A 19,323-nucleotide genomic window follows, 5' to 3' on the forward strand; every position below is an offset into this window, starting at 1 on the left:
TTTCTGACTTCCAACCTTCTAAGAAAAGCCACACTTAAGACTTAGCTTTTTAAAATTAGGATTCAGAAAAGGAAAGGTTAAGAATGAAATTGAATTTCTGTAGGAATATCTTTCAAATGGTCCTAGAATCAATTATGCTATGTTCAACATATTTTGCTTCTCTAGAGACTCTTCAATGCCTGTCTGTAGATAGATTTCTAGTAAAAAACAATTAGGATGATTGAACAATCAACAGTCTGCCCATCCCTGCTAAGAAAAACTCTTAAGGAAGCCTTTTACATTTTAGCTACCTGTTTGATGGTCACTGGCTGCATTATAGAATTTTAAAAGATAATTCATTGATTCTTTGGTAGATATTTCTCTTATTACCTGTCCCTATTACTTTGGCCTCACCTACTGGCAATCATGAACAGATCCCCAAAAGGCTCCTCCTTGCTTGGTAGAGAAGCTATTTCAGGAAAGCAACTGTTCCAAGAGCTGTCATGATGGTAGAAAGCACTTGAGGCAAAAATGAAACATCCACAACCTTTCCAAGGATCTTTCAAAGTCAAGAGTGAACGGGTTTAAATCCTGCCAATATGGAGATAGCATTCAAATAGTAGCTTTAGGCATTTCAGCAAGACATGTATGTATCAGGGGCTGGTGGTGGAAATAACAGTAACTTTGAGAAAGATATTAAGGTTGACTGTATTTTCATCTCATCCATAATCAACTATCTATTTTTGGCTGATAAATCTTACCTTGAAGCTGATTCTAATTATATGTACAAAACTACAATGATCTTATTAGAAAGACAAAGGAAATACTGTAATATCTAAAACCTGATCTTTTGGGGGGAGCTACAGTATATAACCTTTTCAAATATCAAGCATCATTTTGATTGAAGCTGTTAGATTTATCTGATTAGTTATGTATTTTTGAAATTTATGAGTATTTTTTAATTTAAAAACTTAAGATACTTACCAATACTTCAACATTTACTGTATCCTCACTTTGATACCCAAATGCTTCATCAACCATCTCATTAGCAGATTCTTCTGTTTTTTCATCTTTTTCTGCATCATCCCAGTTAATATCAATAAGAGATGAGGCATTTTTTCTGTGATTCTTGGTTTTCCATGTGTTTTGTTTTGTGGATTTGGTTAATTTCTCCGCAAGTTCATCAGCACCCACATTGATTTTGTTTTGTACAACTAAAGATGGTCTGGATATTTTGCCACAAGTTTTACTAATCTTGTGCACAACTTTCTTATTTTGATTATCTTCTTGTATATCCTTAATACTTTTTTCATAACTAGAAAAGTTACTTTGAAAATCAGTATTTTTTTCATATAAATCTTTGTGAGTACTATCCAGGTATTCATTTCCTAAGGTATTATTTTTTCCAATGTTGATCTTGGCCTTCTCATTTACTTTTTCTTTATCCTTTTCTTTAGCCACAAAGTCACACTTCTCCTTCATGTTCTGTATTGGCAATTCTGGATCTTCGTTTTTCCATGGATCTACAGATGGTTTGGTCTTTGTTTGCAGCTTTTCGGTATTATTTAGGGTTTTGGGGGGCTGAGCTGGTTTCCCTGGTTTCCACCAGGACTGTTCAGTAATCAATCCTGCTTTTGTATCTAATGGTTTTTGTTCAGCTTTTTTTGATTCAGTAATTGGATCTTGCGTTGACTTTTCTGGTAATATATTGTGAGCAACTTCATCACATTTTTCATTAGGATATGGAACTTTATCTAAGGGGTGTTCATCATCTTTGTCTTGATTTGTTTTCTTAATCAATGCTTCATCTTCTTCACCTTTTTGCTTCTCACTGGTATAGGAGTGGTCCGATTGTATATTAGCTTGTAACATGAGAGAAAAATTTGGTAACTTCAATATTTCAGCATCTTTTTCAATTATTTCTGATATATTCCTGTTACATGTTATTTCTTCGGAATGGAAGTCTGGTAGATTGTTTTCTTTTAATTTACTAATTTCTGAGCCAGTAATTTCTGCCATTTGTGAACATATGGAATCTTCTTTTAACTTATTGGCACTGAGCTCATTTGTCTTATGTGAAATTTTAATCTCAAGAGGTGCAACTTTCTTTGCAATGGAACCTGGATCATTCTTCTGCCCTGGAAACTGAAGCAAAGCAAAACTGCCTGACTGTAGAGATATTAGATTATTTATATTGCTTGGTACCTCACTGGCATTACACCTTATTTTAGACTGAGAACCCGTTTGATCGGAATTGTTTTTTATTCCAGAAGGAGAAATTCTCAGAGTCAAAGTACCAACTGGGGACACAGAACCTGAAGAATTAACAGGTGTTACTTGAGTTATCAAAGCAGAATGCACGGCTGTAGTTCTCATGTCCTGTAATGTCCAATTTGTGACAAGGGATTCTGAAGCAGCAGAAGTGCCCTCAATGATAGAAGACATAAGTATGGTAGAAGGAGGCATAGGCAACAGAGAATTAGTACCATTAGGTGACACTGTGAAAACTGAAGGGGACTTATTGGTAGGGGAAACAGGCATAGAATAGGGTAGGGATGGTGAAATTGCAGCTGTAGAAGATGCAAGTGTAGTAGAAGAGGTTGTGGGCGACAAAGGAATGTCAGTAGTAGAGGTCATGGACAAAAGCGAAGATGCTTCAGCAGAGGGGGATAAAGATAAAGCATTAGAGGACATGGGGAGCACTAACGAGGACTCAGTGGTAGGAGTCTGTGCTAATAGTGCAGTGGTTGCGCTTGATGTCCCAGATAAAACAGAAATGTTCTCTGCGGTTGAGAATTCAGATAAAACTGAAGGACATGTAGACAGCATTGAAGTCGTAGTGGAGGTCACTGATGGAATAGCAGAAGCTTGACACGCGGCTATTTCAGGAAGCTTAGAAGGCCCAGGAAGTCGGATTCCTACCACAGAGCCTGTAATACAAACATTTTAAAAATATTATTTCTTGCTAAATACTTATTCCATCCTCCAGCATAAGCATTATTTTTTAATGCAATATCAAATCCAAGGCAGAAATAAACAAATCCTGCTCAGATATCTTCCCACAACTTTTTTTAGGTGGTCATTTTACATTCACCAAACAGATGCACTTGCACAGATTATCTCGGTAGCGCAGTGGTTAGATTTCTTTACTGCAAGCCACTTCGGCTGACTCTTGGCTGCCTGCAATTTGGCAGTTCAAATGCCACCAGGCTCAAGGTTGACTCAGCCTTCCATCCTTCCGAGCTGGGTAAAATGAGGACCCAGATTGTTGGGGGCAATAGGCTGACTTTGCAACGCCACTTAGAGAGGGCTGTAGAGCACTATAAAGTGGTATATAAATCTAAGTGCTATTGCTATTGCTACTATTTGGTCCTTCCTGAGCTACTTTTTGCAGAAAGTGAAGCCGATCTCACTGAATATTCTCAGTGTAGCGCCTCTTGGCTTTTACTTCAATTCTTTAAACCAGAGATTCTTAAACTTTCTCAGTTCATGGCACCCTTAAATGTTTCAGTAATTTGTTTCATGGCTTCCCTAGGCCAAATCTGTGAACTTATTTAATGTTTCATTTATTTTATTTTTGTAGATGTTTTTAATTGTTTTAATTTTTTAAAGAATTGTATGCTGCCCAGAGTCACTCAGTTGAGTTGGGTGGCTATAAATTGAACAAATAAAATAAACTACCTTGAGTTAGTAATTCGGGAGTGTTTGAAAGATGTTCCAGTATGGTTGTATTTCCCTTAAAAAGTCTGAAATACTGTGTGGCACCCTTATGCACCATAGCCTTAAATTACAGCAGATATCCTTAATGGTAGGCAAAAGTACACTGACTGAGAAGGGATAAAATTCATTTAAAACAAAACTGGATAGAACTTCCTCGTTACAAAACATAACTCTTAAGAACTTGTATTCAACTTAGAGATATTAGAGATTTTTAGTTACATTTTTGTGACTTTCGGCTGTTAACCGAAATAGAAGCATTCACAATATAACTTTGACTAAAATAATGAAATCATTAAAAACATCACCAAAAGAGAATCCCTGTAATAATTAACACTTAGTAACCCTGTTAGGTAATTAATATAAATTAAAAGTGCCCTTTTGAAAAACATAGTAGACACAGCTCAAATAGAAGAACCACCAACTTAAGTCTGGCTAAGGTAAGTCAGCAAATGTATTCATGGAGAAAATAGTTTCAAAAGAAAAGATTGTTGTTTGGTATCTTTTTGAATAATTCCATATATTCAAGCTAGAAAGCCAATGTATAGAAGTGTCTAAAGGAATGGAAGAAAGATCATATTCCATTAATGGGAAGCAATGATACAATTCAAGGGGAAAAGAGATATTCAACTGCAAGGCTATATATTGGAAATATTCTTTTGGGTGGCATGAAACAAAACAATCTTCTAGAAGTTATGACACAATTATTAGAATATTCTTCTGGAGAAGATGCATCTATCATTTACTCTCATAACTTCAAAATGGTTCACAGCTATTAACTGAATTCTTCCAGGATGATTTTGATTACTTGCCCTGCCAAAATATCCTTTCAAATGTCATAACCCCTGAGCACTTTATTGATAAAAAACCACCAACTTTTGTTTCTATGTTAATGTTATTTCTTTTGAACTAATACAACTTACATTAAAGGAGTGTATTTACCTTTTAGTAACAAATAATGTAAATACTGCATGGGTGGAAACATTCCCAGAAGATCAGGTATAAATTAAACAAAATGAAATTTTCCAATCTAGATGGTGGGCATAATTCAGCAAACCCTGAGAAAAATAAAATTTGCGAACACAGCAGGAGCATATGTTCCCTTTCAGGTGAGCTTTTAAAAAAGGAGGAGGATAGCTCCCTTTTGCTGTGGGTTTTTTTTTTTTGCCTCCAATTACAATTACTTCCCAATTTGACTCCTGCCTTTAAGAGCGGTTTCCTGATTTAGAGAAGGGTTGGTACAACATTAAAAATTGTGGAGAAATGTTTTAGGAACTGAAACTGAAGAATTCCAAGAGGGCCAATCCAACCACTTTCCTACACAAACCTACATAAACACTTATCCAGTGGAATGTATTTTAATATACTAAAACTAGATCCACAAATATAACAGGACCTGTTATTTCAGAATTACTTACACAATCGCATAAAATAGCAAAATAGTTGCTGTATTCTGTACCTGGGTTACGGAACATTATGGGCTGTAAAGTGGACTGTGCTCCCGAAGTCTGAAGTTGTTGCAAGGGAACAAGTTGGATAATCTGGCCATTGGGGTGTCGGTAGAGATTAACAGCACCTGGATGTCTCAAAGGTTGCAAAACTATTCTTTTGCCAGAAGCAAGTTGCATATTTTGTGAAGGTCGCAAATTAGAAGAACACTGCTGTACTGGAATCAAAATAAAACGGGTTCCCATACGATACTCTGCTCCACGAGGCAAACCTGGAGGACTTGTAGCACCTGTATTATTGAGAAAAAAAAACATTTTTCTTAGCCAATTCTTACTACTCAAGTAAGATTTGCAGACTATGATATAGATGCAAATTTTTGCTGTAAGTAGTGCTTCCCAAAATAGAGCAAGAAAAACTTTAGATCCCTTTTTTGCATTCCAGGGGTTTTAAAGGGACAAGAAAGATTCCATGTCTTTATTCCCTCTCCTGATGAAGACAGAATACATAGCTGGAAGAAGAGAAGTCATCATTACCAAATATTATTACAAAAAAGAAAGTGTAGTTCATTGGTGTGGCAATATCTGGAGACAACATAAGTGATGAAAAACAACATTAAAAAAATAAAAATAGTGATTTTCAAATTGATATTGAAACATTATAGAGGGGGAAAATAAATTTTCATCCCAATTATAATTAGTAAAATACTTAAAGGAATCACAAAGTACTCCAACTTTGTAAATTATGACACCCTACTTCTGCAGACTACCCTGTTTGGAACAGTGCATATATTATGGCAATATGTCCATGTGTCCTTGGCTAGGAACTAATATTAATAATAATAATAAAAACAAGAAAAATTAGAAACAACACAAAATTTGTGTCTAATTGGGTTTAAAGCCATTGGACTGGAAATTCAAGTCCTGCCTTGAAGAAAAAAACAACTAAGTGATATTGCACCACTCTAATGGCAAATGTTCCCAAATATTTCCAAGAAAAATGCAGACTTCTCCATGTAGTTGTTGTCAGAACTGAAGAGTGACTTTGAAAGCATATGCATGCACAAATACATTAAGTCTTTTTATATTAACCTGTTAGCATGGCAATCACACTTAAAGGATGGAGGAACTGCATGCTGCACAAGATTCTGGAGAGTAATTCAAGATTTTACACAGATAAGGATAGTCTTTTTTGACCTCATCATATGGAAAGAACAGAAAATGTTAGCTAACAATCACATACTGCAGAAGAGTCTGAAGCAGTATCCAAAGAGCAACTGACAAATTTGAATTTTCACATGCTATAGTTAGTTACATGAATTAAGAATATTGATTTGATATATTTAACTTTATGATAAATATTGCTAAATTTTTGTAGAGATACAAATTTTGATTCTCAGTTTACAATCTTTACAAAAATATTTGAAATAATTATCAATTATTTTCAGCTTCTACCTGTACGATTCAATGCCTGCTTTCATTTTTCACTACATCAGCAAATGAATAACTTAGTTTGACTTTTAGCAATTAAACTACCAGGAAAGCTTCACTGTTAGGACAATATATCTGTATGTTTAGGAAGAACTCCTCTATCACAGCAGTCCCCAACCTTTATGGCTCAGCAACTCGGCTGTGGGGGGAGAGCTGGTGCGCGTGTGTATATGTGCTGACCCACCACTTGTGCACATACATGCTAGCCTGCTGCTTACACAAGTTGAGCTACATGCATGCGCGCCAGCTGGCTACTTTGCAAGTTGAGCTGCGCATGTGATGGCCCAGTTCCAAACAGCCCACAATCCGGTAGTAGGTTGCAGCCTGGGGGCGGGGACCCCTGCTCTACCTTATCACAGGTTGGCTGGAAATGTAAAGATTATATCAAAACAAACATCTGTAGCAAGAAGTGACGATAAATATGAGTTTTACCCTGTTTTTGATTTGACACAGGGCTTTTTTGAATTCCTGAGAGTCCAGTGGGTTGAACACAGCTAACTGATGAAGTTGGTGAAGTCACAGGGAGTGGGATTACAGCTGTGGACGTAGAAACTGGAATTGAAGACTGACCAAAAGGCATGCTTGTAACTGGCTTTGTCATTTCCACAGCATCCATGGCTGAGGGTATATTTATTTCTTGTTTTTCAACAGTATTCGTGCAAGCAATGTCAGGACTGTTATTCTGCAAAGGGCTGGAAATTGTTACAGGAAGGGATGCTACAGAAGTTATAGCAGTTGTAGTAACAACTGTGGTTGAACTAGCAGAAGACGAGATAGATTTGGTATTAGATTTCTGTGGTCTTGTCAGAGATTGAGATGATCCAGTTTCAGAAGCCTTCTTCTGTAGACCTCCAACAATATTTAGAAAGGTGAACTGATTGGTCACACCATCTAATAATGGCCGAGGAGCTGAAAAGAAAGATTTTCAAAGTCATTATATTAATATTTTTATGTTATATTTTCTACATGTATGGCAGTGATCGATTCTGGTTGCATTTTCTTACCAAAGGAGGTCAAGTATAGAAGAAACTCTCTTATCCTGCCTATGTCTTAAAAACTTCAGTTATGAATCCATGTAAGGACAACAGATATAAAAATGGTTACATGTAAGCAAAAGCTAATTTTAAATAGTTTAAAATATTTCAGAGTTCACATTTCTCTGTTTCCTTACATGAAGTTTAATGAGAAGACAAAGTTGGGGACAAATCAAAGAAAAATTAAACAATCTATTACAAAGTATTTCCTATATTTCCTATATTCCTAATATTTTAATTTTGAATAACACCTAAAATAAAATATATTGTTAAAAAAATATGAAACCCAGTTTAACAAGGCCTGGGCAGAAGCAGACTCTTAGTCCCAATGTCCCAAAGGTGCTTTTTCTAAAAGGCAACTGGACTTTCTTGGTTTTTGTTCTCTTTGAAAATGTTTTGCTTCTCATCCAAGAATCTTCGATCGTTCAGAAATTCTTCATTTTCACCCTCAGGCCTCCCATTATCTTGGTTTTTAATTTAAGTCTTGTCGTTTTTCTCCAAGGATGGCTTAACAGTATATCAGAATCAATGGCACTATTCAACATGATAGAACAAATAACTCTTCGTTTTTCATTCATCCATTCATTTCTTTTACAATACAATAGAAAAAAAAATCCAACCTACCTATCTGTCTCTGTGATGATACACGAGCAGTGGAAACTGATGTAGTATCAGCAGAAAATGGAGTTTTGGATGCTTCTGATGGGGACGCTTCAGTTGGCAGTGATTCAGAAACAGCAAGTTTATTACTGGGTGCTATCTTGACGTTTGTTGTTGAGAGATCAGACATGGTCGGTTGCAGTCTACCCATGAGATAAGCTGCTAGATGACTGGCTGGATGCAATGCTCCCATCTGTCCCAAAATAAGTTTGGCTTGAGGAGAATGTTTACCATTAACCTGAAATAAAAGAGGCAAAATGCCACACCTACTACCACAGCATGGTTCAATAGAGTCTACAGCAAAGATGCTTGATTTAATTTGTACTTAATGCAATAGAATCGTGGTTTCATTTTAAAAAAGCTGAAATCAATTCCATTGAACTTCTTCTAAAATTTATTTCAATTTAAAAAGCAATTTGTAGCACCACACGAATAACTGCTGCTTGGAAACATATTTCTTAACCTATCTTATTCTAAATGAAGTATTTTTCATGCTTCAGAGCCTGGTCATGTGTTTTATTTTTTAAAAAATTTCCAATGGTTTTTCCCATAGTAAAAAATTTCCAATAGTTTTTCACTTAATAAAATATTAAATAATAAGTATCAAAACTCTTTCTTATTCAAAAGCCTATGGATCAGTTACAGGTAGTCCTCAACTTACGATTAGTCGCTTAGCAACTGTTTGAAGTCACAATGGAACTCCCTGGGGATACTTATGACTCAGATTTTGAGATTCCAGCAATTCCCACTCCCTCAATCACATAACTACACTTTGAGCACTTGGCAACGGAGCCGCATTTACAGCCCTTTGCAGTGTTCCATGGTCACTGCATTTCAAGAGAGTTTTGCCAAAAACTAGCAGTTACTTCCAATTTTGGGCAAAACCATTCCTATAATAACCACAGGTTCCCTTAACGACCAGTATTCACTTAATAAACAAAGCAAAAAAGTTAATAAAATTGGGTCAGTCATGTGGGTGACCCAATTTATGACTGTCAAAACGGCGATGGGCAGCTCCATTATAGTCATTACTCGAAGACTACCTGTACTTGGATAAATTTTCTTCTGATTGATAAATTGACAAATTTCTAGGCTAACTGTTTACCCTTCCTGTTAGCTCAAGAAGCACAAATAAAGTTTTTGACTTAAATGTTTTAACACGCTGTCTTCTACTTCAGTAACATGGCTACGGTTAGGACAAAAAGAGGTTAAAGTTAGCAGTCAATATTAATGGGAAAGAAATTAGAAAGAAAACTCATCTGTTTATAATGTGGCAAGAGTATCTGTAAGGAAAAAAATAAACTAATTTCAAGTAATCAGAGAGATTGAGTGACTCTACAAATAAGATCAGGAATTCTATTCATCCTATTCTGTCCCTCTCCACTTAAGAATAACAATTACTAACAAATATTAGGGCTGGAAGTAGCATTCTATACACTGAAATCCAAACTGTCCCAGAAGAATCCCCTACCTGAATCGAACCTGAGGGATTCAAGTCATATTTGCATGTGTTAGCAATCAGCTTTCCTGCAGAAGAAAGTCCTGCATAAAAGGGTAAACCTTTCTTCCTCTGTTTCTGTAATTTTTGAGGGGTTAATTTTTCGGTTCTTTTGCACGGTGACAATCCAGCATTAGGTGACTCAACAACAACAGGAAGGTTTTGGTTCTTGTTCTGACATGGTGGCATGGAGATTTTCACTCGTGAAGAATAGATAGGTGTGTGCTTTTCATCCCAGGTTTTGCTTTCAGATTCTAGCTCAATAATAAAATGGCCTACTTTGAGTGATTTAGGCATCTTATTTCTGATATGCTGTGATAAGATACTCAAGATCTCTTTGCGATCCTCCTCCCAGTTGCAATCAGAAATAATCTCAATTAGTTTGTTTTTGCCATCTGGGGTAATACGATGAACATAAGAAGTAGATGGATGCTCAGCACTACAGGAAAACCACCAGCTTTTCTCTAGGAAAGAATGGAAAAGGGTTATTGCAACTTTACAACTTACAATTTAACTTGGATTTGTTCTGTTATTTTCGTCAACATGAAAAAAGTCACAAGGGGAAATATCAAAAGAAACAGATCTCAGTAAACAGCATCATACTTTATTAACAACCAGCTCGATACCTGTGCTTCGCTACGAAACGATGTGGTCGCGGGTAGTTTTTGAGGAGGAAAATAAGAGGGAAAAAATTCTGCCTCTGCCTACCAGCATCCATTGGTATGCATCTGGCTGGCGTCCTGTCAGTGTTTGAGAGAGTTGAGGGCTGTTTAAAAACTGAAACAGTATTTGCTGTGTTAGCAAGGAGACAGCAAGGAGGTTGGGTGTGATTTAGCTCAACTGTTCTGTACTAAAGCTGCTTGGTGCTGTGAAACTAAAACTGAAACTCCTTTGCTTGTTTTTTGCATTTTGGAACAGATTTCTTTTCAGGTGGGGAAGGGGAGTAGAACTCCTTAGCATCAGAGCGTGTTAATAATAATACACAAAATACTAATGTTCTGATGGTCATTTCGAAAAACCCTTTCTTAGTGAGCACCTAGAAGCCAAAAGGGACATACGTGCCAAATTTCAAGTTTGTAGGCTTTACTGTTCTGGAGATTTTGTGACGATGCGTGAGTGGTATTTTGCTTTTATATCAATAGATAAAACTATAATATTTAGGCATATGCTAAATGTTATATTGGCTATATATTAATATACTGCTAATATTTGCAGCAATAGGCGACTGCATCCCTGCAGCCTGAAACAGAGAATTGTCGGGAGGCTAATCCAACCGACAATCAACTGCTTGTGCTAATCAAGCTGTGCTGAAGCTGACCGGGCCTTTTTGCTGTTTGCTTCAAGGAGGCAAATTGCTGGGAGGCAGAGGCCGAAGGGTGGGGGGCGGTGAGTGGGCAGAGCTTCGGCAACATTCACTGCATAAGACACACGGACACTTCCACCCACTTGGGGTGGGGGGGGAGTGTGTCTTATACACCGAAAAATACGGTATGTGGAAGCTGTCTGTGGATTGGAGAGTTGGTTTTGTGCCCAACTCCCCTCTAACTTCCAGGGGATTAAATATAAATACAATACAGATTAGTCCTCAACTTACAACCACAATTGAGCCCAGAATTTATGTTGCTGAGTTTTGCCCCCATTTTATGACTTTTCTTGACACTTTTGTTAAATGAATCACTGCAGTTGTTAAATTAGAAACATAGTTGTTAAGCGAATTTGGCTTCCTCATTGATTTTGCTTGTCAGAAAGTCAAAAGGGGATCACATGACTCCGGGACATTGCAACCATCATAAATATAAAGCAGTTGTCAAGCATCCAAATGTACATCAATATGACTGTGGGGATGTTACAATGATCACAAGTGTGAAAAATGGTCATAAGTCACTTTTTTTCAGTGCCATTCTAACTTTGAACAGTCATTAAATGAACTGTTGTAAAACGAGGATTACTTGTACTTATCAGGATCAAGCAGTTAGAAATGGCTGGAGTCTGGGAGCAGATGTTCCTTAATGATGGTGAGATTCAATTAATGACAACAGCCAGGACACCAGGGATTGCTAAGTAATGCTGCTTTATGAACAGACTGCTTAGCAGTGGAAATGCCAGTCCCAGTTGCCATCACAAGTTGAGGACTATTTAACAATCTTCAGAATTGCGAGAGATTCCCTATGCAATTCCTGGCAATGATTAGCATTATATATTTACAGTTTAATTCACATTTTTGACTTTTATTTCTGAACTATACAGAGAACAATCCAGACTGATGCAGGAATGTTATATCAAGAAAAACAAATTATTCAGCATTGTGGGTCTAGGACTTTAGGTCAATATTAATAGTAGTTGCATTTAAGGCAAGACAAAGCAATTGGAATTCGCACTGAATCTACCCACTTCTCTGGAACATTGTTTTTCATAATCTACGTTGCCTCAGTTTAGTTCTGCTTTGCTTCTTCCTTGGAGAAAATATTCAATTCTGTTTAGATTGCCAAAATTAGGCATTACTTATTTTATATCCCCACCCTCCACCCCCCCTGGTATTTCCTACTAATTCTATGTGACTGAACTGATCACACAAAGAACATGATGACTAAGATCAAGTTGTAAGTTTACCTCCAGGATCTTTATCCTCTTCAATTTTCAGGGGCTGGGGATCTGCATCATGTTCCTGGAAACAATATAGAAATATGCATATATCTTAAAATCTGATTATAAGTTGAAAATCTTCCCCAATGCTTATCTGAAATCAATCTTTAAATGCCAATATTTCAAAATGAGGCATAATCAGACTGAGCCATTTATAGCAAAATTAGAAATGGCCAGTTTTCTGATTGACAGATTACATGTTGCATAGTTCTGAATAATACACGTAGTCCTCTAGTTACAATGGCAAATGGAGCCAGGATTGTGTGACTAAGTGATATGCTCATAAAGCATGACAGCATGTAAAATGTAATCTTGGTTCCCCACCCTAACTGCAAGATGTGCATGTCATTAAGCAGCAAGTGGTGGGAGTCCCAGGTGAGGATTGCAAGGGTGCCAGCCGAGGTATGAAGGAGGCCCTGGGGACCCCAAAGGAGACCCTGTGCAAGTGAGGGAGAAGGGTGATGCAGGTGGATACATCTGAGTACAGGGAGGCCAGGAAGAAGGATGCATCATGGTGTACAGGAAGGGGGGCGGCTTACCAGAGCGACTTGCAAGATCTTTGCTGGCTTCCCCATTGACTTTGCTAAAGTTGTTCTGTTTTTAGAAATCTTCCCCTCCCCTCCCCTGTAATTTCAGGCACAGGTTTAAGTCCATTTTTTCCAGCACCAACATATTTTTTAAAGTTTTACTTGTTTTATTAATATAATATATATAAAAATTCCATTTCAATCAAACTTTGTTTTCTGGGTACAACTGTTCTTAGGCAATCGTAATCAAGGTGTTTACAATAACATTCATCACAATAACATTAATACTGTAGTAACAATATTTTATTTGTCCGTTTTAACAAATTTCCATTTTAACATTTATCCTTTTATGTCCCTTTCTCTCTAACTTCTGTTTTTATTGTCTAGCCATCGATAAAAGCACCAACATAATTTTGAACAGTTGCTAAAAATGGTTGCAAATTGTAATTTGTAGCCCTGACATGTGCTGGTGGTGACCAATTCAAGTACTCATTAGATCTAACAGGATAGTTTTCTGAGATCATCTGAGATTATCTAAAATGCTACAAATCCAGGGAAAAGGTACAGCTCATATTAAGAGTTGCAGAAGCTTTGTCCTCATATGTCCTAAAGCACTGACAAATATTAGAAAATCAAAAAAGCCCAGGTGTGCAAATCTAGGTGGCAAGATTTTCTTTTTGTTAATTCAAGAAAGAAAATATGCTTTATAGTAATTTAAAACTGGAAAATATGTTTTTCCCAGAATCATGGAACTTAGGGGTGGCCATTTCGCCCACTGAGGCCAATCTCCTGCTTAGCAAAATTAAAGCATCCCAAACAGATGATTGTCTAGCTTCTCTTGAATTCATCCAGTAAAAGACCCTTCTAATGTATTACCTCCTGCAACTTGAATACGTTATTTCATGCCCCTGCCTTCTGGAAGAAGACAGAACAGGTCTTCTGATTGTTTTTATGTCACATCCTTACAGGTTACTGAAGAGTATTATCATATTTATTTTTAGTTATCTTCTCACAAGGCTACATATAGCCAAGTTACTTTAATCTTTCTTCATCAACTATCTAATTAATAAAGTAAGCTTTCTGAGCAAAAAACAATAGTAGCAGAAAATAAAAACAAATAAAATGGTTCAGATAAATACTAAATACCACACTAAATACGAATAGTAGAATAAAAAACTTCAAATGTTAGTTTGCAAAATTATTGTGCATAAAATTCTACATATTATTGTATATGTATGTACGTATGTACACACATACACATGCACATACAGATGACTTATGTACACACTACATACGTAACATAGAACAACATTAAAACATTTATGAAGACATAATTTATGTTTATTTTTAATTCCATAATTTATGGAACTATTTTCCTGTGTAAAGCAATGTCAGTTGAAATAAATTTTGCAACTTTCTTGGGGAAGTAAGGATTCTAGTCAGAGAATGAAAAGCAAATGTAAATGGACAGAGCACATGAAACTTTTTTTAATAAACAGATTTAATAAAATTAGTCCCTCACCTGCCATAATACTGTATTGAGCTGCTGAAACTTGGCTTCCCAAATATTTTGACTTTTCTTTTCTAATCATAATTAAGATGGGATCAGGAAGCCTACAGGAGGCACCTAGTCCTATAATCTTTAGAAATGTCCTCCTAAAATATTCAGAGGGTTAAGAAAAAGAGGGCAATGGAAAGATTCAAGGAAGGCATTCATAACCTCATCCTTAAAACCACCAGAAATGCCCCCAAATTTGCCATCAAAATTATTGTTGGGTGGAAGGAGAACAGATCAAGGAATTTAAGGGAGGGGAAATGGAATAGTTTGCCTCACACTGTCCTGGTACCATCCTCAACTTTATAGTTATTTACACCCTCTAACTCCAGTAATTCCCTTAGCAAAGTCTGAACAAAGAATGATTTGGTCAGCAATAAAGCACAGTAACAATTTAGTTTGGTAGTACTGCATCTAGGTTCTTTTCCTTAAGTTTAGTTTAGATCTGGTTTGGTCATTACTGAACATGTCTTAAATTATACTACTAAGTAGTTTAATGTCAGCCCAATAACATTTTATCATTTTTCTTAAAAGATATACATTAAAAATAGTCAATAATACTTTACCTTTTCAATATGTTTTTCACAATTCCAGGGGCATTTTTCCTGCTGACCTTTCTCTTGTACTTTCCGTTCATATATTCGCACACGAGCACAAGTCATCATACTTTCAAAATATAGATAAACAGGGTCCTTATCTTCTTCTCGAATCTATAAACCACACAAGGTGAGCTTTTAGTTAAATGAATGTCAGTGTAAGTTGCATTTATATCATTTGAACAATTTAAGTGCCTTTTGCATTTTCTCTATAACTATAAAAAGGGAGCAGCATCTTTCAAAAGCTAATGTTTATTAGAAATGTTTCCAATTGAGCAAAACAACAGAAGCAGTCTGACTGCCCAAAGCTAAGCCATGATACAGCATTAATAAATCAGCCGTTTTCTTTTAATGCATCTTTAAAAAAACAGCTTAAGCATATGAACATTTTGTTTATTACACTTTGCAGTTTGTTACACACTTACCCTGAGAAAAATACCATGAACAAGTGGAAAACAATCCTTTCCACATGTTGTTTCTCAAGAAGCTAGAGGAAATAAAGATGGAAGGAGAGATATTGTAATGTAATGGTACTGATAGGAAGGAAACTGATATATGTTTAAAAAGTTGGGATGTGTTATTGTTGTGACTTGGAGGTTTGAGCCTGCTCTGTCAGAAGACATAGGCTCGAGTGATGAGGAAGATTTGGCATTGAGGTTTGAGCCTGCTTTGTTGGGAGACAAAGACGTGAGTCAGGAGGAAGAGGAGGATTTGGCTCTGAGGTTTGAGCCTGCTTTGCTGGAACTTTCGGAATCATCTTCCTCCCCAGAATCTTCCTCCCTGGTTGTGCCTCAGGTGTCGGCAGATAATCAGGAGAGCGTGCCGGAGTCCTTGGCTGAGGATCAAGCCGAGAAATGCTGGTCTGATGCAAGGCAAAGACGCAGGCAGAAACGTGAAATACAACGTAAAAGGAAATGTCAAATCAGGAACTGAGAAAAGAGACTGACACGCCCCTCAGGGAATATAAGGGGGCGTGTTAGCTCTGAATCCCCGTTCGGGTCAACTTGTTTATTTGAGTTAGCAGTTTGGACAAATTATTTGTGCGGCATTCACCTCTGATTTATGGTTCTGCTAGTTATCAGACTTGGCAGGCAGCTTCTGGAAGACTGCCAAGGACGGCTTCAGCCAAAGGAAGTTAACTCTGTTGTTCCTGGTCCTGTCTGTTTGTGTATTTTCCTTTGGAAATTTGGACTCTCACCTCGTGGCCACAGGTGAGACAGAACATGTTATTATATGTGAGAGTACACCTAGCAAGAAAGATGTCTAGAATGATTTCAGTTGGGTAATCAGCTGGCATAGAATGTAGTAGCACATGTAGTTATACCTCATTACACCCATGTAACATTTCTATGAACTGCACCGGCTCCTATACGTTTCAGATGCAATTCATTTATAAAGTTATGTGTGGCAAAAAAAACCCAAACAAACTAGGTGACGTGAGGGATCGTCTTCTCCCAAAGATACCTGCACATCCCACATACTTCAATAGACATGGCACACTTCAGGTCCTTTCCTGGAAAGTGTCACTTTGTATGATACAGGAAGATTGCACCCTCCCCCTTGGTATGTTCTTCACTGATCACTGATACCTAGTCGGCTTTCATTCCAAGGGCCTTCATAAAGGCAGTAAAGATCTGGTTCTTTCCCTGGGCACTTGGGTCAAGATGATTATATGAGATATAAAATATTTTAGTCCTGATCGTCTTTTAATTGTTTTACTTTGCTTTATTGGTATGTGCCATTTCTCCTTTGTACTTTGGTTTAATGAATTGGTACTGTGCCAATACTCAAGACTGTTTGAGCTGGATGATCATATAAATATTCTAAACCAACAGACTTAGCTGGATGAGGTCTGACAATGAGTGGACTAAGCATCATTTTTTTTTAAATCCATTTGAGTGTATGCATTTGGGAAACTTGACTGGGTATGATAGATCTATAAATGTAAGTGGATACATTTTAGAAAATTAAAGTGATCTGAACACATTTGTCACATATGAAACATCATTTTTATGAGAAAAGGATTTCTTATCTGTGACTTGTTCATCTGGTAATATATGTAGTCACTTATGGATTCTGTATTAATATAGAACAATTTTTGAAAACTTTTATAACCAATGTTTTAATGGGTATCCTGCCATCCATCTTAACATTTCATGCTTGAAACCATGTATCTCACTCTTTCCTGTGTTTACATTTTAAACCAAGAGAGACTTAAAACAAAACAACAGCACTTACAATAGGAAAAAAGGTAATCTATGTAACTTTGCAGATGACTGAGCAAAAAATTAAAGTAACCTATATTCTTCATGATCTCTCTCAGTACCACACAAAAGAATATCAAAGTAACTGTTAGGATACGGAGCAATTATTAAGAAATAGAGAGGTGAACTAATAATATAAAAATAATTAAATACTGTACTTCCAAGATATCCAACTAATAATGTTTAACAAAAACAGTGGATGGAAACCATGTAGCAACATAGCAGTGTTATATGATCAGAAATTACCCAACAAAAACTAGATAGATTATTATTGGAGCAGTCAGAAATTTAATGAGTCTTCATAAAGATCTGAAATCAGTTATATAAACTGCCAATATATTCATAAAAGAGAACAGTATTCTGCCTTATAGGCACAATGAGATAATTTCTAAGTTAGTCTTAAACCTTACTTGTTTTACTTACCACTGGATTGGGTCTAGGTGTATATACTCGTAATGGCTTAACTCCATTGCCCATTGAATTAACTTCAATTGCTGTAGGTTTATCATCAGTTGGTATGATGTCTGGAACAGGCGACATTGTTGCCTCAACATCTGATGGAGTTGGGATATAAATTGGTTCTGGATCCATCTCTCCATCTTTTTTTACCCACAATGGAAAATTTTTAACAGGTTTTTCTGGTTCTGTATCACAAATAGCTAAGAAAAAAAGGAAGTTATTTTTCAAAGAAAAATCTCTATAACCACAAAGTACTGCCTAGATGTAAGACTTTTCTCTCAACAAAATAATTACTTATTTATGGTGGTAGTCTGTTTTACTTAAGCAATCAACAAGTGAACAGGCTGAATGAATAAGTACAAGGACTGAATGAAAAGTAATGCCCACCTCCACAACTATAAGCAGGGAAAATTTAATAAAGGAAACAGGGAAATAATCCTTGAAATTAGCTATTTTGTTACCTGAATTTATTCCTCCACATAATCAATTCACCACATAATTCTGCCATCTAAACCCATCCTGAGAAAGCTTCATGCTTTGCCTTTTCAGCCAAATCCTCAGTCTTTTCCATCTCATTTGAATCAGATACATACAAAAGTATTTTTTTTTCCAATTTTGATAAAAAGTATAAGTTGCATGGCAACAATTCTGAACGGCTTTTCTCCAAAGCTGAAATGGGACAACTTGGTGCAGCCAACTTGCCACGGCCAACTCATCATGGTTAACTCATTGCAGGACAACTCGCTGTGGGACAATTCAACAGTTCAATTTAAGAAGTTGAATTAATTAAAAAATATTTTAATTTTGGTCATTTAATTTCATTTTGTCCCTCCTTTTGCATCTTTTTTCTAATGATTCTGTTCTAGCATTTCTTCAATATTAGTGTAATTCTTGTTCTTCTGCAAGTTGACCATGGCGAATTGGCTGTGCTGAATTGTCCTAGACCCCTCCAATGCACCTGAAGGCAGGACAAGAAGCAATAGATGGAAACTAATCAAGGAGAGATCCAACCCAGAACTAGGGAGAAATTTCCCGACAGAACAATTAGTGGAACGACCTGCTTCCAGAAATTGTGGGTGCTCCAACACTGGAGGTTTTTAAGAAGCGGTTGGACACCCATTTGTCTGAAATGATATAGGATTTCCTGTCTGAGCAGGGAGTTGGACTAGAAGATCTCCAAGGTCCCTTCCAACTCCTTTATTCTGTTGGCAATTCAGCACACTGAAGGCATTGCTTTTCATTCAACCCTTTTATAAATCTTGCGTGAGTAGAAGCATTAAAATATACCAGTGTTTGTAAAACTTTTTTTTCTCAGAGCTCCTTCCCACTTTTACAAATTTATGATCTCAAAACAACTTTTGTTTATATGGGTTTTATTTAGTGATATTTACCATATTAAAAGTTAAAGTTGACATTTTTACTGCAGCTACCATTTCTCACAACTCGGTGACAGTA

The 19,323-nt window shown here is 36.6% G+C and overlaps 1 protein-coding gene across 4 annotated transcripts in view; it reads right to left on the minus strand.

Annotated features, from left to right (window-relative positions):
- The window catches only part of MGA (MAX dimerization protein MGA), a 66,717-nt gene that overhangs the window by 24,981 nt on the left and 22,413 nt on the right, over nucleotides 1-19,323 (minus strand). For all 4 annotated transcript variants that reach the window (XM_087921784.1, XM_026709775.2, XM_026709766.2 and 1 more), the window contains 8 exons: nucleotides 17,833-18,068; nucleotides 15,116-15,259; nucleotides 12,435-12,489; nucleotides 9,798-10,288; nucleotides 8,291-8,564; nucleotides 7,065-7,541; nucleotides 5,156-5,434; nucleotides 964-2,909 (listed from right to left, as the gene is read on the minus strand). In XM_087921784.1, coding sequence (XP_087777910.1) covers nucleotides 964-2,909; nucleotides 5,156-5,434; nucleotides 7,065-7,541; nucleotides 8,291-8,564; nucleotides 9,798-10,288; nucleotides 12,435-12,489; nucleotides 15,116-15,259; nucleotides 17,833-18,068 — 3,902 coding nt within the window. The remainder of the gene's footprint in view (nucleotides 1-963; nucleotides 2,910-5,155; nucleotides 5,435-7,064; nucleotides 7,542-8,290; nucleotides 8,565-9,797; nucleotides 10,289-12,434; nucleotides 12,490-15,115; nucleotides 15,260-17,832; nucleotides 18,069-19,323) is intronic.

This window comes from Pseudonaja textilis, chromosome 1 (assembly GCF_049901715.1).
Source record: "Pseudonaja textilis isolate UNSWEBS1 chromosome 1, rPseTex1.2, whole genome shotgun sequence".
Lineage (NCBI taxonomy): Eukaryota > Metazoa > Chordata > Lepidosauria > Squamata > Elapidae > Pseudonaja > Pseudonaja textilis.